The sequence below is a fragment of the Cladophialophora psammophila genome (assembly GCF_000585535.1).
Source record: "Cladophialophora psammophila CBS 110553 chromosome Unknown aczJe-supercont1.10, whole genome shotgun sequence".
NCBI classification, from domain to species: domain Eukaryota; kingdom Fungi; phylum Ascomycota; class Eurotiomycetes; order Chaetothyriales; family Herpotrichiellaceae; genus Cladophialophora; species Cladophialophora psammophila.
Genome location: NW_006912931.1, coordinates 59,962 through 86,168, shown reverse-complemented (window position 1 = coordinate 86,168; position 26,207 = coordinate 59,962). Strand labels below are relative to the sequence as shown.

General features: G+C 52.2%; 10 protein-coding genes across 10 annotated transcripts; 3 read left to right on the top strand and 7 right to left on the bottom strand.

Annotated features, from left to right (window-relative positions):
* On the top strand, positions 1-1,998 carry A1O5_06743 (uncharacterized protein; the record flags this gene model as incomplete). The annotated part of the gene is made up of 6 exons (XM_007747334.1): positions 1-162; positions 216-286; positions 367-563; positions 624-1,004; positions 1,078-1,415; positions 1,522-1,998. The coding sequence occupies 6 exons, from the start codon at positions 1-3 to the stop codon at positions 1,996-1,998; spliced, it is 1,626 nt and encodes a 541-aa protein (XP_007745524.1).
* A 447-nt stretch (positions 1,999-2,445) lies between these two features.
* A1O5_06742 (uncharacterized protein) lies at positions 2,446-3,687 on the bottom strand (the record flags this gene model as incomplete). Its single annotated transcript, XM_007747333.1, has 1 exon — positions 2,446-3,687. One exon carries the CDS (start codon positions 3,685-3,687, stop codon positions 2,446-2,448), a length of 1,242 nt encoding a protein of 413 aa, XP_007745523.1.
* Positions 3,688-4,676: 989 nt separating this feature from the next.
* On the bottom strand, positions 4,677-6,476 carry A1O5_06741 (heat shock protein 60; the record flags this gene model as incomplete). Its single annotated transcript, XM_007747332.1, has 2 exons — positions 4,677-6,178; positions 6,230-6,476. 2 exons carry the CDS (start codon positions 6,474-6,476, stop codon positions 4,677-4,679), a joined length of 1,749 nt encoding a protein of 582 aa, XP_007745522.1.
* Positions 6,477-7,186: 710 nt separating this feature from the next.
* Positions 7,187-8,718, bottom strand: A1O5_06740 (uncharacterized protein; the record flags this gene model as incomplete). The annotated part of the gene is made up of 4 exons (XM_007747331.1): positions 7,187-7,555; positions 7,604-8,487; positions 8,547-8,615; positions 8,670-8,718. 4 exons carry the CDS (start codon positions 8,716-8,718, stop codon positions 7,187-7,189), a joined length of 1,371 nt encoding a protein of 456 aa, XP_007745521.1.
* Positions 8,719-9,814: 1,096 nt separating this feature from the next.
* A1O5_06739 (uncharacterized protein) lies at positions 9,815-10,795 on the bottom strand (the record flags this gene model as incomplete). The annotated part of the gene is made up of 3 exons (XM_007747330.1): positions 9,815-10,565; positions 10,618-10,670; positions 10,724-10,795. 3 exons carry the CDS (start codon positions 10,793-10,795, stop codon positions 9,815-9,817), a joined length of 876 nt encoding a protein of 291 aa, XP_007745520.1.
* Positions 10,796-13,138: 2,343 nt separating this feature from the next.
* On the bottom strand, positions 13,139-14,827 carry A1O5_06738 (uncharacterized protein; the record flags this gene model as incomplete). Its single annotated transcript, XM_007747329.1, has 1 exon — positions 13,139-14,827. The coding sequence occupies one exon, from the start codon at positions 14,825-14,827 to the stop codon at positions 13,139-13,141; it is 1,689 nt and encodes a 562-aa protein (XP_007745519.1).
* A 932-nt stretch (positions 14,828-15,759) lies between these two features.
* Positions 15,760-16,825, top strand: A1O5_06737 (chromosome transmission fidelity protein 4; the record flags this gene model as incomplete). Its single annotated transcript, XM_007747328.1, has 2 exons — positions 15,760-16,078; positions 16,134-16,825. 2 exons carry the CDS (start codon positions 15,760-15,762, stop codon positions 16,823-16,825), a joined length of 1,011 nt encoding a protein of 336 aa, XP_007745518.1.
* A 712-nt stretch (positions 16,826-17,537) lies between these two features.
* On the bottom strand, positions 17,538-19,747 carry A1O5_06736 (1,4-alpha-glucan-branching enzyme; the record flags this gene model as incomplete). The annotated part of the gene is made up of 3 exons (XM_007747327.1): positions 17,538-17,564; positions 17,623-19,619; positions 19,672-19,747. 3 exons carry the CDS (start codon positions 19,745-19,747, stop codon positions 17,538-17,540), a joined length of 2,100 nt encoding a protein of 699 aa, XP_007745517.1.
* Positions 19,748-20,267: 520 nt separating this feature from the next.
* Positions 20,268-21,005, bottom strand: A1O5_06735 (uncharacterized protein; the record flags this gene model as incomplete). Its single annotated transcript, XM_007747326.1, has 3 exons — positions 20,268-20,635; positions 20,697-20,721; positions 20,814-21,005. The coding sequence occupies 3 exons, from the start codon at positions 21,003-21,005 to the stop codon at positions 20,268-20,270; spliced, it is 585 nt and encodes a 194-aa protein (XP_007745516.1).
* A 932-nt stretch (positions 21,006-21,937) lies between these two features.
* On the top strand, positions 21,938-23,725 carry A1O5_06734 (ATP-dependent Clp protease ATP-binding subunit ClpX; the record flags this gene model as incomplete). Its single annotated transcript, XM_007747325.1, has 1 exon — positions 21,938-23,725. One exon carries the CDS (start codon positions 21,938-21,940, stop codon positions 23,723-23,725), a length of 1,788 nt encoding a protein of 595 aa, XP_007745515.1.
* Between the last annotated feature and the right edge of the window lie 2,482 nt (positions 23,726-26,207).

Here is a 26,207-nt window from a genome sequence, read left to right as displayed (position 1 = left end):
ATGTCGGACTTCGACAAGACTGAAGTTCTAGAGACGGGGGATCCTGCAACGGAGTCGGGGGATTCCATCCCTCACGATGCAAAAACTCCAGGGTATTCGGAGAAGAATGCTGTGCAGGCGTATCCGTCCGCAACGGTTGATGGCCATGGTACCTCTCTGAGGGTACGATATCCCTCTCCAATGCCTCGGGGTTGAAACACTTATCGTCAAACCAGCGACTTTTCAGCTTCGCCCAGCTTCTGGCCTTTTCGTTGACGTTCATGGAATCTTGGGAAGTCATGGCTATGTCCGTCTCTCTGTCTCTGTGCCTTCCGATCCATCCTTTTTGAGTGAGGCTGCCGGGTCTGATATGTCTCTACATGGCAGCAACATCTCGGCCACCTTCTGGAACGGCGGCCCGCAATCCCTCATCTGGGGCTGTATTGCAGTGGTGATCGGGTCTCTTGCTCAAGCCTATTCCATGGCTGAACTGGGCTCGATTCTCCCCATAGCCGGTGCCCAGTACCATTGGACGCATATCATGGCGCCCGAGAGCGCGCGAAAGTTCATTACCTGGATGCAAGGTGCGCCCTCCACCATCAAGGAGTCTCTGTGCCAGACTTCGTCGTTGACGCGAGATTTAGGGTGGGTGACTTGGTTCGCCTGGGTGTCGGCCCTCGCGGGCAGTACCTCCGGCGAGGCGGCTCTCTTACAAGCCCTGATCGCCGAGAATGTGCCTGGATACACGGCGGAGAGATGGCATCTGACCTTCATCATGTGGGCGCTACTGATCAGCTGCGGGCTCATCAACACATACACATTCTGGCTTGTCCCATGGCTGGAACTGGCCTCGGGCATCTTGCATGTCCTCCTGTTCATCATCTTCGTCGTCGTCCTAGCGGCCCTTGCTCCAAAGCACGACTCGCACTTCGTCTTTTTCACCGATTCCATCTTGTCCGGCTGGGATCGGAGTAGCTTTGTCGCTTTCAACCTGGGCATGCTGGTGCCCGCATGGGGCTTCATAGGTTAGCTCCGCGAATCCCCCGTCCCGTGCCCCCGGTTGAGATTCTTCTCTGCTGACAGACAGGGCTCCGAAAGGATTCGATGGCGTCGTCCACATGTCTGAAGAAGTCCGCCGAGCGAAACACGCTGTCCCGCGATCCATGATCTTGACCATTGTGATCAACGGTGTCATGGCTTTTGGCATTATCCTGGTTCTGCTCTACTGTTTGGGGGACCTCGACGATGCGTTGGACGCTTCCTATCCCATCATCCCCATATGTCTGAACGCGACGGGTTCAATGGCCGCTGCCAATGCGATGGTTTCCGGGCTTATCATCATCACTTACTTTGTGGTCGCCGCCAGCGTCGCTTCGGTTTCGCGGATTACCTGGGCATGGGCTCGAGACGGCGCTCTGCCGCGATGGCTTGCGGTTGTAAGTTTGCTCAGCCGGCCGGCTCCTTTGTCAAATCTCGCGCGCTCCCCCCCCCCCTTCCCTTTTGCTAAAGCCCCCTGATTTATCCTGACTAAATGGTTGCCAGATTGATCGCAAACGCCACGTCCCGACGAACGCCACTTGGCTCCCGATCGTCATCGTGTGTCTCCTCTCCCTCTTTGAAATCGGATCAACAACGGGCACGGCCTTCAGCGCATTCACCGCCCTGTCGTCCCTGGGGCTATACACCTCATACATCGTTGCGATCTCGTGCATCCTGCACGCGCGCCTGACGGGTCGTCTGTCCGACAAATCCGGCGCGCCTGTCCACTACGGCGGCTGGCGCATGTGGAAGGGCTGGGGCACCCCGGTCAACGTCTTCGCCCTGTGCTGGACCATCTACCTGACTGTGTGGTTACCCTTTCCGACGACGTTGCCTGTCACTGGCACGAACATGAACTACGCACTGCCCATCTATGCGTTCGTGGTGCACTGCTCGCTGGGGTCTTGGTTTCTTTGGGGCGAGAGGCATTGGCCTGGGCTGAACCTGGCGGCCATCGGGATGGTTGAGGGGCACGATTAGCCCAAAAAAAAGGCCGAAAAGGACGGAGGTGTGCATGAGTGAGTTTGTGACATTGCACATTGCACAAGAAGAGGAGGGGGATCGACTGGTCAGGGAGAAAAGTAAGCGGCGCTCGTCTGGTCTGGGATTCTCTTCTGCTGCTGGGTTTCTGGTAGAGAGAGAAACGAAGCAAGGGATGAATATATGTCAAGGGGGAGATGGCGGGCTCCTTGTCAACCCAGCGCATTGGCGCGACCACTGGAGATTCAGCTGGTTCCCTATCATGTGCCTGCCTACGTACCATCTACCTACCTGTTCTCCCAGGAATAGCGGGTGCCACTCTCTTCGAGACTAGATAGCGTCCAAGAAGATGTCGTCGCATCGATTTCTGGCTATTCCTTCTACGACGGCGACCTGAGCACCGACCACCGGCAGCAAGCACAGTAACCGCATTCTCCACGTTGGAAGCTAGAGATGTACCCTCAAAACTCGTGCATCTCTGACAACTCCACCGAGGGGATTAATTATCCCGCCATTCGTGACCACGTACAGGTCTCTCTCGTCGGAAGCCGTGGTACCAAAAGCGACAGCTGTAGGCCCCGTCGTGTCTGGGTCGATCTCGAAATGAGAATCGGGTTTCGGAATCGACGCTTCTTCTGCAGACGAGCGGGTCCGGCGAAGGCCGAGAACGATCTGACGCTCTGGCTGCGCATCTTCTTGTCCGGGGGCGGCGGCGTCGAGAGGTGTTGCAAGTTGTGGAAACTTCAGCACCGTATTCATCGGGTTCGTCGCGACGTAGATATTCCCTTCTCCATCGAGGCACAGGTCGTCGCCACCACAACCGCCTACAAGACTCTGGATTTCAATCTTCTCGGTATCTGGATCGCGAGTGGCAACCGGCACATCACCTTGCTGATCGACCCTCACCCGTCCCAGAATTGCGCGATCTGAATTCGTGAAATAGACCCAGCCATCCTTGCTGTCGTGATAATACTGCACTCCATTCACGCCTGGCCAAGGTGGTCTCGTCGTCATCTTACCCAACAGTGGGTGCTCCAGCCATACGCCCACGGTCCCGGTCTTGATGTTGTAAGAGTACAAGCGCCCCTGATATGACTCGGCCATCAAGATTAAGGGTACTGTGGGATGAGGGATGGCGGTGCCTCCGTTGAGCCATGTCACGGTGGGGACGGGCGCGAGACGCCTGACTTTCACTTGGGTTGGCTCTGGAGCTGGGACGAATGAGCGCATATCCAGCTCGTAAACCCACCATGTCCCCTTCTTGCCATGGATGCCGGAGAACAGGTAGAACAGGTCCGGTTCGATCGGGGATTCGACGATTGCTTCCGCGGTGGGAGTGGACGCGTAGAATCCGTGACTATCTCCTTCTCCGGCTTCAACTTCAGCTTCAGCTTTACCAGCGTCACCATTAAATGACTCCTCAGTAAGAGTGCCCTCGCCTTCAAATTTGTGCACCAGCTCCACGGTTTTCTGTGTATTCCCGTCTTCAGCATGAGGGTCAATATACCAGATGCTCCCTCTCAGCATGTCAGATGCGAGGATCGAGCCATCGCGACGGACAGCGAGATTCTCGAGGAAGGAACCAGGGGGGAAGGTCGCTATAGTGGTATACCTTGGGGGCCGTTCGGGTAGTGTTCCTGGAACGTGGATGGGAGGGTTGGCGACCTCCGTGTTGGTAGAGGAAGCCATGGCCAGTTGGAATTTGAAGAGAGACACTGCAGTGTCGAGGGAGGACCTGATTGTCCCAGGCCGAGAGAGAGCTTGCAGGTTAAATAGTTGACATGGTAATTTGCTTTGAAAAGCCTGAATGGAGGCATCCTGTCAACCTTGAAGGTCTGTTGGGCTCGCAGGACCTCTATCTTCTTCCTACAACAATGCTCGCCCATGGGTTTGTAATCACGGTCAAATACTCCCTCTCCATTTATGGGCTGGTGACCCTCAAGCTTTGTTTCTAGGAATTTCGAGGCAACGCGAGCCGGCTGAAGACCAAACAAGATGAGCCGCGTTTGAACTTTCAAGCTCCTGTGATACCAATGTCCAGATGTGGAAATTTATTCTGTCCAACGGCAACGAAGATGCCCACATAACATGCACCAGGAGTATTATTGCAATTATCCGGTTCGGTTTTGTTATTTTGGGGTTTTTATTACACTGGTCTCTTCTGCACAGCTGGACGGCTAAACCACAACTATGATACAATGCCACAACCGCTGTAGTCGGCGCATCGCCATGCTACACGAACCACATGCCTTCACCATCCTACTTCTCGACGCAACCAACTCCTCTCGCCAGCATCTCTGCAGTGTAGCCATTCCATCTTTTTTCTCTAGGCCTCACGCCATCCCCTGAGCAAAGATCTGATGTGTAAGATAGACAAGATTTTGAACTTGAGTGGAGTGTAATGTAACAAGTCTCGTAGAATGTACAAAGAGGTAAACCAACCGTCCTTCCGGGCGAACAAATCTCCTTTAGATCGACACAAGGGATTCTCGAGGGTGGAGCGGTCGTGGAAGGAGGAGGGGGGAGTAGGTCGCTCGGAGGACGTGATGCTGCGGATTGCTGCGATACCCAAGGTGCGAATGGAAGTCGCTGGAACGCAGGACAAATTGCAAGTGTCAGGGACAACGCGTGAGGAGGGTGGGGATGTGACTTTCCTCATCCGGCTCAGGGAATGATGTTTAGAAGCCGCCCATTCCTCCCATACCACCCATGCCGCCGCCCATGGGCATCGCAGGCTTCTCTTCTGGAGCCTCGACGATCGCAACTTCCGTGGTGCCCAGTAGCGACGCAACACCAGAAGCATCAACGAGAGCCGTGCGGACAACCTTAAGAGGGTCGACAATGCCCTTGCTCAGCATATCGACATACTGTCCGGTGGCCGAGTCGAAGCCTTTGTTGAAGTCGGAGCCGAATTCATCCATCAGCTTGCCGACGACAACGCTGCCTTCAAGACCAGCGTTCTCAACAATCTTCCGAGCAGGTCGCGTGATGGCATTCTTGATGATACTGACACCGAGCTGTTGGTCGAAATTGGAAGGTTGAACACCGTCGAGAGCATTTGCGGCAGCCTTGATCAATGCCGTACCACCACCGGGCAGGATACCCTCTTCAACGGCAGCGCGAGTAGCATTGAGAGCGTCGACGACACGATCTTTCTTTTCGCCCACCTCAACCTCGGAAGCTCCACCGACTTTGATGACGGCAACACCGCCAGACAACTTGGCCAGACGCTCTTGAAGCTTCTCCTTCTCATACTCTGAAGTTGAAGGATCGGCCATGACGCCGCGGATCTGCTCACATCGTTGGGCGATGGCATCTTTGCTACCTTCGCCATTCAAGATTATGGTATCTTCCTTGGTGATTGTGATGCTACCCGTCGATCCAAGCATATCAGGGGTGGCCTTTTCCAGTTTGATGTCCAATTCATCCGTGAAGACGGTGGCGTTGGTCAGGATGCCAATATCGCCAAGGATGCTCTTACGGTTGTCCCCGAAGCCGGGAGCCTTGACTGCCGCCACTTGAAGTTGACCGCGAAGTTTATTCAGGATGCAGACAGCCAATGCCTCGCCGTCAATATCCTCGGCAATGATGACGAGAGGCCGGCGCATTTGCGTGGAAGCCTCGAGGGCAGGGATGATGTCTTGGACGGCCGAAATCTTCTTCTCGGAAAGGAGGATCAAGGGCTTCTCAAACTCGATCTTTTGCGACTTGGTGTCGGTGATGAAGTAGGGTGAAGTAAAGCCGCGGTCGAAGCGCATACCCTCAGTAACCTCGAGCTCGTCTTCAATTGTTTTGCCTTCTTTGACTGTAATCACCCCCTCTTTGCCGACCTTTTCCATGGCGTTCGAGATGAGGTTACCGACATGTGTATCACCGTTGGCAGAGATGGTCGCGACCTGGGCGATCTCAGCACTGGTGGTAATGTCCTTCTTGTTCTTTTGCAGGAAGTCGACGACTGCGTCAACTGCTGCCTGTGTGCCTCTTCTCAAGTCCATAGGGTTACACCCGGCAGCGACATTCTTGACGGTTTCGGAGAAGATGGCACTTGCCAGGACGGTGGCAGTTGTGGTTCCATCACCAGCAACTTCGTTCGTCTTTGAGGCAACATCCTGGATCAGGCGGGCTCCGAGGTTCTCGAACTTATCTTGGAGGGTGACTGCTTTGGCGACCGTCACACCATCTGATTGTGTTGTTAGTCTGGGCTTGTGGTGTCGAGGTCATGGATGCTCACCTTTCGTGATCTTGGGCGAACCATAGCTGGACTCAATGAGAACATTGCGGCCTTTGGGACCGAGCGTTGTTGCAACAGCTTTGGATAGAGTCTCGACACCCTTCAGGAGCTGGGCTCTTCCCTCGACACCAAACTTCAGCTCTTTATGGGCGAAGCGCAGTTGCTGTAGGCTCCTGCCGGCTGATCTGGTGTACGGAGAAGAGGAGGACAAGGAGGATCGAGCTGCGGAAGAGAGAGCGCGCTGCATGGTGGGCAAAGCAATTGACAGGTCGAGATGAGGGAAAGGGAAGGGGGAATAGGACGATTGATGATTTTCTGAGATGGGAGAGGTAGCAAGAGGTATCGAGATCGATGCCAAAAAATTTGGAGATTCTCGAAATCAACAGAAGCGCAGACGCAGCATGATTCCGTTTCGGGCCTAGTCGCTTGGCAACTCATCGGAGCCTTGCCTCCCACCGCCGACACTTCCGAGCAAACCTTTGGAACTCAGTTCCCTTGTATCTATCTGAACAGATCACAGAGAGGGAGGAAGTGGTGGAAGTGGACTTTGGATCAATATCCCCATCGTTGAACTTTTGTGCAACTCTCAGAGCTCTATCTGGTGACATTGGTGCTTGTCGTTTTGTACATGCAATACAGCCAGTGAGTATCATCCGCTCAGTTGCTTGAAATTTTTTTGCTGCTGAGATTTTGTTTGGCGACATGGCCTCTGAGAGGATTCAAGTCCACCAGTGTTGTTTTCCCAGCGAAAAACAAAGGAAAGAAAAGAAAGGAAAGGAGAAACCTATTGCGTGATTCTATCATGGTCAAAACTCCTCCCAGACTACACCACGAGTGCCCAATCCAGTACCGTGAGCCGTTAAGTGCTTCTAACTTGTGGGCGATGAGAACATTGAGCCACTGCCATCTCCGTTAGCCATTCCTGCTACAGTCAAGACCTTGACACTTACTTGAAATTCATACGTCGTCCACCTCATAGTCACCGTTGCCCCAGAAGATGTCTGCGTTTGCCGTGGTGTTCATCATGTCCTCCTCACTGATCACGTCTCCTGTATTAGCGTGCCCAAAGCCGGTATGTGCAGTCAAGAACTCGTCGTCAGACATTGATGGGAGAGTCGAGTACATCATGTCGGGACAAATCGAGTTGTTTCGGGACGAATCAGTGGACGAGCCATACATGCTCATACTCGGAAATTGTGGATATGCTTGTGGCATCGTGCCCATGATAGCAGCACCAGAATATCCGAGCTGAGGAGCGGAATAACTATTGTTGTTGATGATACCAACACCAATATGATTTGGAGGGTTGAAGTGGCCGAACGTACTCTGTTTCGTTGTCAGCGCAGCTATGAAGAACTGAAGGGGCTAACTTACCGTGGTAGGGAGACCTTCCATAGTGGGGATGATTTGACCGTATGGCACATCAGCCACGGCCTGTTGACCACGATCAAGGACCACGGTCGACACTTCGCTAGACGCTTCGTCCATGTCGTCGTCTGCAGTGCCTCCAAAATCGGCTTCGACGTCGTCGTTGATATACTCTGGAGCTTCTGGGGCTTCCTCTTCGGCTTCAGCTTCATCATCAACTTCGGCTTCATCATCAGAAGGAGCGGCCATGATCGAATAGTCGCGCTTGATACCCCGGGTACGACGGGCAGGGCCACCGAGCTCCTCCTCTTCTTCAACCTTCACCGCAATGTTCCCGTCAACTTTGGTGTCTTCGAACGCAGGCGATATGGCCTCTTCAAGTACAGTGGTGACTTCTTCACGTGTAGCATCCGTCTTCTTGGACCTAGTGTTGTTGCGACGCTTTCTAGGAGGAGGATACTCGTCATCCGAATCATAGAGCTCTGGAATAGGTTCGTTGTCGTCATCTTCGTCCTTTGCGTTGCGACGACGACCTTTACCCTTGGCCTTACCCTTTCCCTTTGAGGCTGTCGAGTCCTTCTTTGCAGGTGTTGCGGCTTTTGTGGCTTCCTTCTTCGCACGCTTAGGCTTGCCATAGAGCGAGCTTTTGTCTTCGCCTTCGTCCTCCTGTTTAGGAGTTGGGGAGCCGGGAAACATGGGAGGGATTGGCTCGACAACCTTATTGCCCGCACTGCCGTAGATCTTCGATGGTTCTTTCGTGACCATACCACGCTTCACGGCTGGTGGAACGGGGATGCCATGTTGAGCCATGAGGTTTCGAAGCTTTGCAAGATGCTGAACGATGGAGCCTTCGGTAAAGGTGGGACCCATGAGGGCAGCCACGCGAGACCCTGTCATTGTCACAATCAGAGGGTTTCAAACGGTTGAGCTTGTTGAATTCTGTACTTACATGGAATCTTCAGGCCGGCCTCTGCGCACGCATACTGCACGCACAGCAAGACACCTTTGTCGAGGTCATCTGGACACAGTCAGCAACACGAGCATTAATAGTTTGTGCAAGATCTGAACGAACCACTCCAGCGATTGAGAACACGCTTTGCCGGACGGTTTCTTGCAGGCATTGTTGGCCTATAGCGCGAACCAAGTGCTGTCACCCTGTTTCTCTCAGGTGTCAGTTAAAGGCAACAGCGAATGTTGAGGGAATTGTGTTCGTGTTCGTCCTAGGAAAGGACGCGGGGTCTCGGCGACGTTGTGAATGTCCAGTGATTGTGGACTAGCTGACCTTAAAATTGCTGGCGCAACGTCGTGTCTGAAAGGACGCAGGGCGAATCATGAGAGAGCAAATTCGTCACTGGCACTCAGTCGAAGAGCGGAAGAGTATAGAATGTTGAATACACGGGAATAAGATACAACGTCATGGGATAAGAGGTGGTGTTTTGTATGTGGGCAAAAGTTCGCCGTGTTGAGTGAACCAGGACGAGTCATGGGAGGGCAAATCCATCACTGGCTCTCAGTGAAAGAGAGGAGGAGTATGGAACAGTGAATGGAGCAGTGAATGCAACTGGATAGGATGCAAGCACAAGCGATGAGAGGTGCTGTTTCTTTGTGTGTGTGTGTGCAAAAGTGCGTTGTGTTGAAAAGGTGCTGGTTTTCCACAATGGCACTTACCAAACAGTCCACACCGCCAACAACAAAGGCCTTGACGGTCCTGAAACTCGTCCTGAGTGCGATGAACAGATGTAGAAGAGGTATAGGAGAGAGGTTTGATAAAGCAAGAGAGTTGTGAGAGATGTGAGATGGAGGCTTGGGAAAGGTCGAGGGCTGCATGGCAAAGAAGGAGAAAGAAGGGGGGAGGCTTTTCTGCTTGAGCCCATGTTGGTAGTGAAGACAACCGGTCCAACAACAATGTCGCCAACGCCTCTGTCTCCTGTCCATGTGCTGCTCTTTGACATGATGCAGCTATTTGAACTGAATTGATATTGTTCTCCTTCAGTCATCATCTTCCTGAAAGACATTCCAGTCTGGCTGTTCCCAGAAAGCGATATTTGACCGTACAATGGGCTTGGATGGCGTTCAAAGACACACTGTTGACCGCACAGTTCGTGACCACCGCCGGACGGAGAGGCACAAAATCGCCCTCTCCAGGCAGCTCGACAGTTAGCAAGTTACCTCCCTCGCACCTGATTGCGTCTTCTGTGGCGGCCGCTTCGACATGGGTTACTCCACCACAACAACATGGCCTTTATGCTCGGAGTACTTGTCTCCTTCTTCTGGCTGACGTTCGCCTGGCTGTTGAATCGGAACGACCTCCTGTGGCTGAGGTGGGAGCCTCAGTGGCATTGCTTCGTGCGAAAGAGGTGGCTGAACGGCCTGGTTTTGCTGGATGGCATAGTCTCGATTGGCATACTCGCCAAAACCACGGAGTGGTCTACCATCTTCCTGGCATGTGAATGACCATGGCTCTCTGAATGCTGGCGGAAGAGGAGCATACATATGGACGTCTGGTACCAACTGATGGCCAGGGCCGCATGCAAATGCCGGGAAACCAGCAAATGGCGATTGCTGCTGTGCCGAATACGAAACGGATTGGCAGAGCGAAGAGCTGGCACCCGGGTGGCTGGTGGCCAATATGGTAGGAAAAGACTGCTGCGGCTTGCCTGGTGCACCGAAAAGGTTGTGTCCAACAATGCTATGGAATGCTTCTGACTCTGTCGATGTAGGTCCACAAGCATCATCACCCTGTGGACTTGCTGGGGTCATCCTCATCGGCATGGGCACGTTCTCGCCTTTCTTCGGAATGAAGGCCGGGACATCCCTCCCCAGCTTCTGTTTCTTCGCTGGCGAGGGTCTCTCAACTGGACCCTTGGCCTTTTGCTTGGAGATAGTGGGCTTGGGGGGAGAGCTGCTGCCAGAGCCACCGCTAGGACTCATACCAATCGCTTTCATGAGTCTCTCGTATCGTTTGGCCCTCGTGTCCCGTCAGCAACGCCAACACACTCGCACCAGCAGGGTATACTCACGCTGCACCTTTGCTGACGACACCACATTCTTTGGCAACTTCCACGAAATCAACCTGATGCTGTCAGCTCAATGGATTGTTCTGAGGGGTTGAGTGCCCTCGCTCACTCGTCCATGGCTGGCGTGTTTGACGCAGCTCAACAGGAACTTCAGTTGGTCGTCTGACGTTGAGCGAGACATGGTCACTACTGTGGGGGTCTGGAGAGGATAGCAGGGAGCCTGCCGCTGGATGCTGTTCTAGGAGCTTGCAGATATGAGGTGAGTGGACTAAGAATCCTGACAGAGAAGACGTTGCGGGAAGCTCAGCATTCTGGAAGTGGTTGTCAGAATAAGTACATCCATGAGTCTTCCATCTGCAAGAATTCGTGCCAGCCATTGTCTCTGTTCCCTTGTGATGTCTTTGATTGCACAGGGGAGAGATTGCTAAGGTCAAACTGTTGACTTTTCATCTGACTTTCTGAGAGAGTCAAAGAGACAACACAGGCCAGACTGGAACCTTGACAGTATTGAAAGCAGGAATGACAAAGACATTGACTTTTGGTCCAAGGCCGGAGAAGCAATTCTTACTGAGAGCAGGTTGACCAGAGAGGATGGAGTTGGCAGAAGCAGAGGTTGTATTGTGTCACTTTCTGCGAGGCTGTGGCCACTTTCAAAACCGGAGTCTTTATTTTTGAGGTGAGTGTAGCGTCAATGAATCAACCTGCGTCGCGGGCGCGGATTGGAAGGTCCATTATCTATCGCCTCTCCAGCATCTACGCTTCGCTGGACTATTCTTTTATGCTTCTGCTGGGCGCAGAGCCGCAGTCGGCACTCTGCAAGTCTGTCAAAGTCGTGGTCATGTTGATCTTGTTCAGTCCGTGACCGCAGAGCTTTAGCCCAAAGCAGCGCCTTCAAAGCATTGGTCTCCAAGAATGAAAGTCCTATTCAGAGCATCAAGTCTGATCTGCACCAGCTTGAGATTCCTGAAATCACGAATAATAACAAACCCGGCTTTCTCAGCAAACATCGCAATGTGGAGGCGTTTCGCATCTGAAAGCGCCCTTGAAGGAGCAACCAAACCCATAAGTCTCGCCCTCTCCCGCCGCTTCGACCATCGTTCACAGAGACAGGCAAAGTCAAGAGTAGTACGCCACTGTTCCGACACGCTCATCCATGCCATGCTCCTGCGCTGATTATGCTGCTCAGCTCGAATAATGTGGTGTCTGTCTCTCCCCTCCTTCCGCTCTCTGAGATCAACCGGCCCAAACCGTCAAGACATCTTCTGGACCCATACAGACTCTTGAAGACTGCTCTTGCCTCGCTTGCTTCAGATACTATACCACAACCATTGGCGACCATCCCGCAAATCTTTGACTACGAAGTACCAGCCTTCTGGACGGTTCAGCGGCCGTTGAATCACTGGTCGATGGACCTACAAGCCAGCAACAAGAGGCGTGGAGAACAGGACAGCTGATGCAGCAAGAGCAGCCGTCGGCCATTGTCTGTCTCCAACAAACGAAGCAGCTATGAAAGTGGCGCGGAGAGTCGCCGCCTAGGACAAGGCTCACAAGTCAGGGGGATACACTGCCGACGCCGCGGAATATTATTCTTCCGACTAATATGTACAGACAGATATATACTTCGAGTCCTGGACAGCCAGACTGACCTGGATCAGCAGGGGCTTCTGTCATCTTTGAGCGCTTGCACTCATGGCTTTGACATTGCTTGTGTGCCTGTTTGTTTACTTGCTTGCTTGCTTGCAGGATCTGACATATACCAGGGCCGCCGGCCTCATGTCTTGTACATAGCTGCGTGTGTTTTCTTTGTCTGCTGCTCCAAATCCCGCACTATGTTCTTCCCTGGCCCTTATCCGGACACTTTTCCCTCTGTGCCCGCCGCTTTCATGTCTCATCGGCAGCAGGCAGTCGCCTCCCTGCGAAATGCTCTGCGGATAGTCTACCTCTGTCTCTCTCCGCGCCTACTGGCTCTCCTGGCTGGGAACGAGCATGTCCGGGCCACTGTCCATGTGGGCGTTCGACGCCATCGATGCTTGATCTGCGGCCATCTTTAGACTTCCACAAGAGTAGTAACTAATGTGTGTCATCCTCCTAGTCTCGAGCTGTGCGCTGACCTCCTCATTGTCCAAATTGAATTAGGGTTCTTCTGATCGGTTTGGCAAGATCGCTTTCTCAACAGCAGGGTAGCGTTGACTTCCGTCCCAGAAAGCTGTGGGATTGATCTGACGGTAGTAATACATTCTCGCTTCGTGTTGCAGATGGGTTTCCTGTCCAATTTTGCCATGAGGCTCAATCCACAATCCTCATCCTGCTGACGACAAGACGGCTCTAGAGAAACACGAGTACGATGCTTCTTTGCTTATCATTTCTCTACGTTTCATCTATCAGCACGGCGTTTGGTTGGTCCTTCTCATTGTACGCCTCTTTAAAACATGGGTTTCAGCACCGGCTGATGGGCCAAGAATTCCAAGGACGGAATGCGTGGTTTGATTCGACTTGGCTTGACAATAATGTGGGATGCTGGCTGTCATGAACCATGCTCGAAGTGCGTAGCCATTAATGTTTCAAACCATTCGGAGCCTTGCGCCATAAGAATGTCAGAGTAAAGGAAAGCGCGCAAGATCTGTCGCAATGTGTGCCAACTCACAATACCCAATGTAGATGCAAGTCTTACCAAGTGTACCGTGAACCACTGTGCCTCTGGGATGAATTCCTTGGACGCATTAGCTTGCTCAGGAAGCGCACCAACGTAAAACGCCCAGAGCCTGGCATTGATGTATTTCTTCCAGGAAGGTCGTTGTGAAGACACCTCACTATGCTCAAGCAAGGCTCGCAGGGTGTGAGCAATGATTGCTCCATCGAACATCGGAATTCCAAGCACAGTTGGATTGAAGTTGAAATTTGGGCCTCGCGTGAGGTATATTGCCGCCAGTGCCATAAATTGCTGAGCGAAGAGATGATCTTTAATTTCCCGTTTCAAGTCTGGGCATAGAAATTGCTCCTTGCTTCTCAGGTAGTGGTTGATCATCCGGCCATGAAAGATGTAGGCTTTCGATAGGAACCATGTCATCACAACTGGCACATCGAGAAATAGGTTTCCTTCGGCATTTCGCTGTCCATATATCTGCAGTTGCTCTTGTCGACTCTTAAACCAGAATTGGAGTTCTTCACTGTCAACAGACGGATCTAGGCCCTCAAAAGCAAACTGGGGGAGCTGTCGAGTCGCGTTGGACCATATTGGATTAAAAACCATTGGTAGCCAGTGGTGGACATCAAATACTGGCGGACAAAGGAACATTGAAGTCAGTTGACAGTCGTTGTAAATTTCGTACATTAGTAGTCGATAATCAACTTTACCCTGAACCCATTGTTCAGAAAAGAGGAAAGTGAGCATCTTGCCGTGCGCGGTTGCTGCGACCAGATTGCGGCCTAGTGTTTCAGCATTGAAGAGCATTGCGGTGTTGTTAATGATGGACGATGAAGAGGATTGGTGCAAATTGTGACCTTGCGCAACCTTCCCTCTCAGCGCCCGAGTGCTTTTACCCACATATTGTAAGGCCAGTTTTCTCAATTCTGGATTCTGCGGATATCTGTCAGCCCATTCCGACACGAACGGCACCCAATGGGAATACTCCTCCCGCAACAACATAGCCCTTTCTGGAGGAGAACTCACACATTTTGCTGCTACCATACCGTGCCGCGCAACAATAGCGTAGGCGGTCCCTTCATCTTCCAGATGGGACACATTGAATTGCCATTCACGAGCAGCAAGGGTCATGGTATTCTTGTTTTTGAAGTTTCTGTACCATATGCTGGGAATTATATAGTCTCGATAGAAAGTCATGAGATTATTGACCTCGGCAGTAATTGGTATGGGGTATGCGCCGAAAGGATCGGAATTGCCTTTGCCTATCGCTGTTGAAAGTGAAAGGGCCTTCGGTCCGCCCTCCCATGTGTCGGACCCAGGCGACTCGCTTTCTTCTGATGAATGGTTGGTTCGAGGAGAGCTGAAACACTGGTCCCGTCCGTCCTTGCGGTTGCGTTGTTTTGCGAGGATCGGGACTTTTGCCGAAGCTCGCAACGACTTGACTTCCTGCCCACGCTTCCATGGTCTATAGCTTTTCTGGACGTGAGTAAAGACTCGATGCCTATGGGGAAGGGCATTCATGTTCTTTGCATCATGGTTAACCCACAGCAGCGATTGACCCGATGGCATTTTCTATGACCGGCCCGCCGCATGATGATGATGAGGTGGAGAGGGAGTGGGTTTAAGGGTCAAGTTGCGAAGTAGTAGGCATCGAGTAGGTAGTCGGACAAGCTTTCTCCAAGCCAGTCAGAGCTCACCGAGATTGACAAGCGAAACGGTCTGGGCTCGACGGCGCGGCATCAAATGTGAGCATGTCCACAAGGGCCGGGCTGTCAAAGTCCGGCACCTATTCGACTGATCTCCTCATTCCAAGTTCTGAACTCTGCCCAGTCAAGCTGTCGGGATGGGGCGAGCACCATGCAAGTACCGAGCATTGATCCGTTCGTGGGTCAGGAAGTTCAACCCTGGTTCGCGTAGGGGTAAATGGAGAGGACTGGGAGCAGCACATTGATCCTCATTGGCGTCACCAACCACCTACCAGTGTCTGTAGGCATGTTAGATAAGCATTCATTGTCTGTTTCCGGCATGAAGCTGCCAGATAGAGAAGCACTTAGCCCCGCAAGAAGGCCCATGGTTGCCACACGGACAGACGGATGAGGCTGAGACACAGGCTCGCGCTGGCGAGGACCAGTGTCGGTGTACAGGACACGAGCTGGCCATAGACAGTGGTGCTCCGTTAGCAGGCCTTTGGGCGGTTCCTGAGAGGGTCTTGGGTCTTGACAGAGGTCGAGCGGGTAATATGAGCTGTGCCGTCTAAACTGGGGAGCTGCGAGAAGGAAATTTTGGTTGATGGACATGGTTTGCATGGTGCGGGCTGCTGCTGCCATTGGCTGACGTATGTATGTACTTTTCTGGTGGTGAGATGTGCAACCTGCAACCTGGAACCTGCGCCCGGAACCTGTCTCCATAGCTCTCTCTTCGTCTTGAGAATATTCCTGTCGTCCACAAATCCCTCGAATCTGTCGAGTGCTTGATATCTTAAGCATGCTTCCTCCACCCAGATGACCTCCGGGCCAATGCGCAGACTTCCTACTACCACCCCAAAGTGCGCCGCTCCAGCTTCAAGATGGGCTTCTATTCATCCCAACCAAGTCCAGCTGCTTCGCAGGCACAAGTCGACCGCTTCCGGTGGGGGTTCCTTGCGCCAGGTCCTGCCGAAGAGACATCTAGCACAAGTCAGGCCTGAGCCCATAGCCGAAGTCTGGTTTACCGCTGCCTCTCCCAGATTTGGCCCGGAAGACGACCTCCTCAGTCCTCCTGCGCCTGGTAACAGTAGTGACCATAAACCTCCGGATGAACGCTTGATCAGGCTAGGGAAGAGTATGCTTGTCACGTAATCAGCCAACGAGGCCATGGAAGTGCTGACATGCTATAGCGTTGCGAATATTGTCGCCCCTCCTCCCCGACATCCTTACCAAACCGCTCCCACCTGAGATCCTGTCCCCCAACATCTCCCTTCACCTCTTTCCCTCGACTCATCCTCATCTACCCGCTGTCAAAGGCCGTGTTGCTTACCGCGCATCCCTTTGGACTGCCCCGGTCGCCTGGGGCTGCGTTCCGATCGTGGGCAATGTCAAGCTGAGAATCATCTCGGAGAAGATTGTACGGACAGGGTTTGCATATGCCACTCCTGCATCCGAAGACGAGCAAGATCTAAGTGCAGAGAAGCTGGTGGTCCGGTGGAAGACGGAGCCCAAAGCAAACGGCAACGGCAATGGCAATCTCGAAGCCGCTGCATCTACCACGACCGACTCGAACATAAACCGCGGCCTATCGAAACTGCTCGGCGGCGATAAACCCATCTTCAATCTTAACAAAGGCGACGACTTTACGGGTCTGTTCATCTTTACATTCGACTCCAAAGGCCGGATAGCCAGCCATACTATCGAGCACGCCGAGGAAAGCAATGGCTTTGATAAGACGAGCAAAGTTGTCACCCTAACGGAGTGGTTGTTGAGCAAAGCAAAATGGGGCAGAAATAAGGAGCAGGACCTTGTTCCGGGGTTGGCAATGAGGGTGTGTCGGGACGAGTGGAATATTAGGAGGGGATTGCCTCCCAATTCTTGAAGTCACCGTCATCGACCCGACCTGAAATCATAACAGTATCGTTGAAGCTGGGGTCGACGCCGGCCAAGATTCGAGCTCACAACATTATCAACGTCTTTGAAAGATATCGATGTCAGGGCTGAGCATCCTCCACTCCTCTCTGGGGAGCAATGCAAGACGAAATGGAACCGTTGCTGGAAACGAAACTGTGTGCTTGCAACAATGTACGGGGTACCCCTCCTTTGAGAGCGATACCGATTTACCACGTACAAGGCCATGCGGGCGCAGATGTTGTCGGAAGAATCAAAGCAGAACACAGAACACACCCTTCCTGGTGCATGGCCGCCCAACTCTACTCATCCATAGGTTGTATACGTAATTTGTGTGAGAAAGGTGTTCCAAAGAAGAACTACATTGGTGATGAAAATATTGAACACCCTGGACCTCTTTTATGCCCTAGGTATGTAATCGTATATTTAAGAGACGAACTACTTCGTGTAGGTTTGGCTGCCCAACTATCATCGGGCTGAATCATTTAATACATGTTGAATCTATGAAATATTAATACCAATTGTAGTTTTATATGAAAGTCGTCGATCCGCCTTTTCCGAGAATGTTTTTGATGGGTCGTCCTTCCCCTTCTTCATTGCTGGACTGCTCAGCTATCAAGACCATCAAGCCAGAGGTCTACATCGCATTCCACAGCAAAAGTCCATACACAGGGACCTTTGGATCAAAGAGTCGATTCAAGAGCAAGGACCTGTACATGTCAAGTTAGTGAGGCTATTCAAGCACAGAGGATAAAGATGTAAACTCACCAAAGCCGTCCTCGTAGGAATATAAACCTGTGTGAAGTTCTTCCTGTTGTTCCACGGCAAATCAGTGGTGAAAAATCTGGTTTCCTTTGCATTCCTGCCATGCCCACCATACTCAGGGGCATCGGTGTCAATGACGATCCGGTAAACGCCTGGTACCTCCACACCGACTCGATAATCCGTGAACGAGTTCGTGGGATGAAAATTGAATATCCATAAGAGACCTGCTCTTTCGAAGACCAGCACTTTGTCGGTTTCGTTTTTCAGAGAGATATACGCTTGGGGGCTGTGGAGCCAACCATATTTCTCTTCGGTCCACTGCATGGTACGGTCAAACTCGTTCAAGAACCTGTACCGGAGGAGATGGTCCTCCGTCAGGTTCAGCTGTCGGCGAGCGTACCAGAAGGAATTGTCATTGCCTGCTCGGGGGAAGTCGAGCCACTCTGGGTGACCGAACTCGTTGCCCTCGAAGTTAAGATAACCTTCGCCGCCCAAACCATGGGTGACCAGGCGGATCATTTTGTGGAGAGAGAGCGCACGGTCTATGGTCGGCGTCAAGGGGGTCAGGACCGACATGTGGGTGTACATCTCTGCATCGGCGAGCCACATCATCAGTGTCTTGTCGCCCACCAGGGCTTGGTCGTGGGATTCGGCGTAAGCAATGGTCTTCTCGCCATGGCGTCGGTTGGTCAGGGTGAATGCGATGTTGCCGATGTCCCATTCATCGTCTTTCTTTTCTTTGAGAAGCTTGATATACATGTCAGGGACCGCCATGGCAAGGCGGTAGTCGAATCCTATTCCCCCTAGTGAGAGTTTCAGACACAGCGCAGGCATGCCAGAAACATCTTCAGCAATGGTGATGCAATTCGGGTAGATCTCGTGGAGCATTTCGTTCGCAAGCATGAGATAGACAACGGCTTCCACGTCCACGGACGGGCCAAAGTATTCGTGGTAGCCCCCCGAGAAGCCTGTGCCAATACCATGATGCACGTAAAGCATGGATGTGACTCCATCGAATCGGAAACCGTCGAATTGGTATTCCTCCATCCAAAATCGGAGGTTAGATAGGAGAAACCGTAGAACTTCGTGATGGCCATAGTTGAAGAGCCGAGAGTCCCACAGCTCGTGTCGACCTTTTCCCCCTTCATGGAAGTAAAGGTGGTCGCTGCCGTCGAACATATTGAGGCCGTCCAGGACGTTCTTGCTTGCATGGGAATGCACGACGTCCAGGAGCACAGTGATTCCCATACCGTGGGCTGTGTCAATGAGCTCTTTTAGATCCTCGGGCGTGCCGTACCTCGAGCTGGCTGCGAAAAAGGAGTTTACCTGATATCCGAAAGAAGCGTAGTAAGCGTGCTCCATAATTGCCATCAACTGGATGACGTTGTACCCGAGATATTTGATCCTTGGGAGCATGTTCTTGGTGAATTCCTTGTACGTGGCAACCTTCAGCTCGGGGGAAGAAATGCCCACGTGTGCTTCGTAGATGCGAACGCTCTTTGGATAGGGTGGGCGAGAATTCTTAAAAACGTAACGCTCCTCTTTGGGAGGATTCCATAGCACTGCGTCATAGACCGGGGATACAGCAAGGTTTTGTGTGACTCTGGTGATCCATGCCGGTATTCTTTCAATGCGCTCTCCTCCCGGAATGACCATGGAAATCTTCAATTTGGTGTCATGGGCAATTGCTGGGACGCCATCTTTTGCAGGGAGCCTCAGTTCCCATACACCGTACTCGTTCTTCTTCATCGGATGGGACTCTCTGTTCCAGTTGTTGAACTCGCCGATCAAGGATGCTTGCTCAGCGTTTGGGGCCCATTCGCGATAAACTATCGAGCCATCGGGTTCGAATGTGAAGCCGAAATTTTCATATCCACGGCTGAATTTCTCCAAACCACCTTCGGTTTTGTCAATCTGCTTTATCCACTCCTTGGCCTTTGCAAATCTGTACTTCAGATCTTCTCGAAAGGGTTCTAGCCAAGGGTCGAGCTGTATAACGCCTGATGAGAGAGTGAGCGAGGTTCCAGGAGGGTCCAAGAGGGATTATAGTACCTGTGCCATCAGGCGCAGCTTCACCGCTGGCAGGCGCAGCCATGACCGAATTCGCAGAGGCCTGGTTCAATGCCATGAGGGGCAGTCGAAGTAACAACAGAAGCTGGGGGAGCGTTGCAATGGTCAAGCAAGTTGGGTCAAGAGAATAGAGGAACTGAGCAGGGAGAAATGGCAGCGTTACGTGCTCAGAAGTATTTATACAGGTGTTCCAGGGCGGCCGGTTTGTTGTTGGAGGGGCTTTGCTGCCGCGATGGGAAAAAGTGTTGAATGAAGTGTTTCCCTGTGCAGCTGCGGCGAAATTGTGGTTTGACCAGGTCAATGACATCAACCTCAACAAGCAGCGTTGACGTGGGGAAGCTCGCAGCTTGCCAGTGGCCATGGTCCCTCGAGCCAATCAAACACTCCGGCAAACTCCGTGGCCCCACTTATCCGTCCCGACAGTTTTTCCGTTCCGAACAGTCTTCGTCGCCAGCATCACTAGGAAAATTCAAGCAGTTCGAGACTTATCAGGACGTTTGTACTACTTGACGTGTCTCGCTGTCGCCATCTCTATCCCGGTCTCTGACTCGCTGTATGCATTGGGCCAGCTCGCAGTTCTACTCGACGCTCTCACCCTCGAGGTCTCCGCCCTTCTTCATCAGTTCTACCCTTTCCTTGCTGTCCAACCATGGCTTCTGGATGACCTTCTCCTCCTGATTGTCATCTATCTTCACCCCAGCGCACTTCACAATGAAGTCGCACAGGAGTTCCTCTGCCTTAAGCGCATTTAATGTTAACGCGTGATCATCTCCCTCGAAGAGCTTCAACTGCCGATGCCCTTTCGCGCCATATAATTCGTAAAGATTCTGGGAACAATACCAGCTCAACGTCCGATCGCCGGTACCATGGAGCAAGAGAAGATGCCTGGGGCTCAGTTGCCTGATCCCGCCAGTCTTTGCCGTTCGGCTTGCAACTGTCGCGCGCCCTACCACGTGTTCCGCCAAAATTATACAAAGTGGTCAAAAAAAAAGAGGTCTGATGCCTACCTTTCTCTCGCCCACTCACCGTGAACTGGAACTCATGAGTTAGCGTGTTCTGACATTGAATACCACCAGATGCTCCTTCAAATACGAAACCGTCTCCCAAAGGTAAGGGCAACTCACGACTGGTGCGCCTCCGAGTGACCAGCCAACCAAGACGAACTTGCGAATAGAATAATTCTGATCCAGATGGTCCATTGCCGCCGTCACATCTTCCACGCAAGGCATGTTATCGGCAGGGTAGCGGTAGTCTAGTCTGAGGACGGGAATGCCCTGTCGAAGGCTGGCGAGTTTGTCCACGATCGAGACATGCATCGATGAGGAACCGATGACGCCTCCACCCGCACGCGAGATCAGTATCGCAGCAGTTGGCAGCCTGTCCTTGTTCTCTGTATATCCTGCGGGAAGATGGAGAAATCCACGCACGCTGGTACCTCCCACAGGCACTGAGAGATGAGGGCGCCGATCTTGGTCGCATGGTCCAGTATGTTCATTCCAGTTGAACTCGTTTTGGATGGCAGTCACTTTTCGCTGTTTCAGTACATGTGTCGGAGCTTGTTGGCTTGGATTTGGGAGGTCTTCTAGGCGAAGCACGCAAGAGTTCAACCTTGGCACAGCACATTTCCCCGGATATATGTAGAGACCATGGGGTTCAGCTCGGCAGCGTCATTGCAAGAATCCCATCCAGTAGATTTATCGAGGCGGATTGCCAATGATGTACTCCTTACGAATCCTCTCTAGACATTTGACGTGACTGCCGTTCGTCGGCGCTCCGAATTAAACCTGGCTAGTAGGTCCGGTGTAGAGCACAGGAGCACAGGAGATAGGACCGCAAGAGCACAAGAGCACAAGAGCACAAGAGCACAAGAGCACAAGAGCACAAGGAGCAGTACTTGTGGCGGTGAAACTTCGGGACAACTCTCAAAGGCTGTGGCGAATTTGGATGAGGGGCGCTCTTGGGGGCTGCAGCCACACAGGAAAGACAGCTTCGCTTGCTATCCCAACTCCGAACAAGTGGTTTGACTCATACCCCGTATTGCTCATACAAACCACCACAAGGACCACCTCCCCCCTCATTATTGTATCGAGATTGCTGCATGCACACAGGAGGCGGGTATACTATATCCTCGGGCGCTGGCACTTGAAGCCCGCCCTCCGCGCGCACAGCATCGATGCGCTCAATACCGGCCCTCCCCATCTTCCTCTGCCCTGCCCTTGATCGGACCTTGGCCGCATCAACAACCTCTATGTCACAGCGGCTCCGTTCGTCTTATATGACCTTAGGCAAGCGGTCTCTTTCGACCACATCGCAAAGGCTCTCCTCTTCGCAATTTCATCGGTCCGACTTTGCCAATCAACCCTTCACCGGAACCTATGAGCCAGGCTTGCCGACATCTGGACCATTAGGCGGAGCTTCGATCTATGGCACCCCACGCCTGACGCCCAAGATCCTCAAGCAGCATCTTGACCAGTTCGTCGTCGGTCAAGAGCGTGCTAAGAAGGTTCTCAGTGTTGCTGTGTTTAACCATTATCAGAGAATACAAGAACTGCAAAGGCGTGAAGAGGAAGAGGAAGAGCTGCTTGCACAAAGAGAAAGAAGAGAGCGACACCCTATTGAAAATGAGTTCCCTGGTCAACAGCCCACGATCCGCATGGGCGGACCCTCCTCATCTACACTCAATTCGCGAACAGGCGGCGCGATGTTGGTGGATACCAGTCCTCTAACTCTGGAGAAGTCAAATATCCTGCTTTTGGGGCCTAGTGGTGTGGGAAAGACACTGATGGCAAAGACTCTTGCCAGAGTTCTTTCAGTTCCCTTTTCCATGTCCGACTGTACGCCCTTCACCCAAGCCGGTTATATTGGCGAGGACGCTGAGGTTTGCGTTCATCGATTGTTAGCTGCTGCGAACTATGACGTCGAAAGAGCCGAACGAGGCATCATATGTCTGGACGAAGTCGACAAGATAGCGACGGCGAAGGTCAGCCACGGCAAAGATGTGTCTGGGGAAGGCGTCCAGCAAGCACTTCTGAAAATCATTGAAGGGACCACCATCCAAATCCAGGCAAAACCCGAGCGGAATGCCCCTCGAGCAGGTGGCCAGTCACAGACCTACCCTACCAATAGTCCCTTGGGCGCCGGCTTCTCTTCTGGGTCGTCAGGTGCCTCACCTGCGCCGGCGAAAGGCGAGATCTATAACGTTCGAACAGATAATATCCTCTTCATCTTCAGTGGCGCATTCATTGGGCTTCAAAAGCATATCATGGACCGGCTGACAAAAGGCAGCATTGGATTTGGAGCCAATGTGCGATCAAGCTCCAATCTCATCTCCTATAGTCGCGATCAGAAATCCACCACCATTACTCCGGTCCCTATCCTACCGGGATCTCAAGAAGAGGCCCTCTACAAGAAACATTTACCCTTTTTCACCCCGGCGCCAGCTCCTGAGCAGACACCCATCGATGGCTCTGCCCCAGAACCGAACTACTTTAACCCTTTGGACTTGGTCACCCCAGCCGATTTACAATCCTATGGCTTCATTCCCGAGCTTGTCGGACGTATTCCGACGACTGCTGCTCTGTCTGCTCTCACCCACTCCCTACTGCTACGCATTCTTACAGAACCACGTAACTCGCTAGTTGCGCAATATATCACACTGTTCTCACTCTCGGGCATCGAGCTCCGCTTCACTACCCCAGCTCTTCACACAATTGCTTCGAATGCCCTCGTGATGGGCACAGGAGCTCGCGCTCTCCGAACGGAAATGGAGACTGTTCTTGGTGATGCCATGTTCGAAGCGCCCGGAAGTAGTGTTAAGTACGTTTTGGTGACCGAACGCGTCGCAAAAAGAGAGGAGGGAGCCATCTACTTTGGGAGGGGTCAAGGTGGGAAGTTTCATGCTCTTATCGCTCAAGAAGAGGGTGACTGGGAAGACAAGCAGAAGCGAAAGGAGTCTGATCGGAAAGGCGAGGCTGCATCCGCCAGCTTTGAAGATTGGAGAACGAAGACAACAATTGCCGCTGGCAGCGGCGGCTGAGACGGACTGCGATTGTCTGTCCTGCTGATGAAATGATGACGAGACCATCAAGCCACCAACGATGATTGACCAATATATTCAGTTAAAGGGACTTCCTGGATTTGCTGTAAACCACGTTCCTCCGAAGGCCTAGACTCGATAAACGACGAACATGATATTAGAGATCTCCGTCCCGGCCGAATCTCTCCAGAGTCGGATGTTCTTCGGCCTCCTCCCATCAGCACAGGATTGTACCTCACCTTCGGCAAGAACAATTCACGTCCTCTCCTTCTGCCTCGCCAAGCAGTCGACCTAAGTACAAGCGGGTCTCTTCGCCCAAAAATCCGATAATATATTTTACAACTGCGGATTCCCTATCGCCTTCGGGCATCAAATTGAGGGTATCCGGGGAAATTTCGAGGGCAATTTTAAGGGCAATTCCGAGGGCGTTTCTGATGGTATTCCTGGGGGCATTTGATTACACTTCGGTGACTGTTAGCGTGACCACCTACGGACGAGCTGATTACAGCCATAAAAGTGGACTCCCAGAGACTGTCGAGCCTTGCTGGCTACAAGGGGATGGGCAACCTTGTGGTGACAGCGGTACGGCCAGGACACATAGGGTTTAAACTCCGAAATGATCTGACCCCTAGAGGGCTGTCTGCAAACTTCCGGGAACTGAACTTCTTCAGTTCTGCGGGGAGGCACGGTTTTTGCTCTTTGTTGAAAAGGACGGAGTTCAATTCTTGCTGCGGACTTGAGAACCTTTCATTTCACTAGTTATTTTTGCACGGTTAGATTGTCAGGCTCATGTATTTAGTTCGTGGGAGAGGGTGTAGCAGAAATGGATGTGACACTGAGTGAATTACGTTGGCCCATTCGGAAAGGACAAACACAGCCACAGACAGCAGGAAAAATTCGAGATCACAAGTTCGAATTAGGCCTTTACGGCTGTATAAGTCAACGACTTATCAGCGATGGCAGCTTCAGCCATCATTTCGTCAAAAGAGGAAGCGTTCTTACGGAACTCAACGACCCTCAGCTAGGAAGGCTCCCCCTAGGCCTCACCCAGCTGCCTGGAAGTAGACTCCGTCACCAATTCAGCGTAAAGAGCGTTAGCCACAGGGCCAAAAATAAAGTCGCAGGGATCTAAATGAGGATAGAGAAAGAATCCCCTTCAACATAAAAACAACACCCAAGAGCAGAATTACACTCTCACGTTTAGTCCCAGCTTCGATGAGGATACGATCAATCGGAACTCTCGGCAGAGCCCGCGGCTCGATACATTGCTAGTTTTGGGGAGGCCATAAAATTGGATCATGGGAGCTTGTAGGTGGGTAATATCCGCATCAGCGGTTCAAGAAAGGACTATCTTGCCCATTCTAAGTGAACCTTGAACAATCCTTCACCGTCTGGCTCAACCACCGCGATCATAACCTGAATGAGGGCACAAAACCTTTTGAAAAGAGAGCAAGCGCAACAAGGAGCGTTACCGATGCACAGGCAACCGCAAAGAATGAGGAAGCCAACTACTACACCTGCGAAAGAAATACAGATTACCAGTCTCCACGAATGCAAGAGGAGCCGCTCGGCGTTTGCTTAATGGTTCGATGCGGCGGGCTAAATGATCCGCAAGTCCCCAATACTGCTTGCCTTCTATAGAACTTCCCTCGAGGGTGTTTACCGGATTTGCTTCGAACCGAGATTCGTTCTATTGACGGCACGACCGCTGTGTTTCAGAAGTATTCGAGCTAGCGTGACGAGGTCATCGAGTCTAAAGGTTGAACGAGGAGAGGAAGAAGGCTGCGAAGCGTTCAGTCAATTGTGGTTGTTCTGTTTTGTTAAGTTTGATATTACAGATATTGGGGGAAATTAACGGAACGAAAGATTGACTGGCTCAACCCTTCTTGCGCAAGGCAGGCGATCCGCTCAAGTACCAGTGTTTGCGGGGATTGGTTTAGCTGGCGGAAAATGCAATTTACCTGCGAGAGTCTGCAGGGGAGGCGGTCTTGGGCGGTCTGCAATCAGGGTACACGTTTGTCGATTGATGGAAGCTCGACTCTCGAAGAAGAGGACAATACAATAGCCTTGAGCACGGATGTCTTCCCATCAAGACCGAAATACGAGGATATACTATGTCATCCAACTTCGACCCAAAACTGACCTATCTGCTTACCAACACGATAAATTGAAGGAAATGGAATCCATATGTCATAGATATTCCCTTGGATCCGCAACGTCGTTACACAAAGTCATCAGTATCAATCAGAATTCTGATATGTCAAAGGTCTCACAAATGTGGCAACAAGAGGAAACAGGCTTTGTCATGCGTCTCTCATGTGTACCATCTGAAGTCCCCCTGGAGCTGACGTGCGCCGGGTCTCTCATGGCTGTCCAGGTAGTCCATGCCGTCAACAGCCTGGCCTGCAATTCCCGCAATGAGGCCTGGGCAGTCCGCACCGAGGCTTGCTTACCTCATGCGAAAAAGGCCAGCGGTCAATAC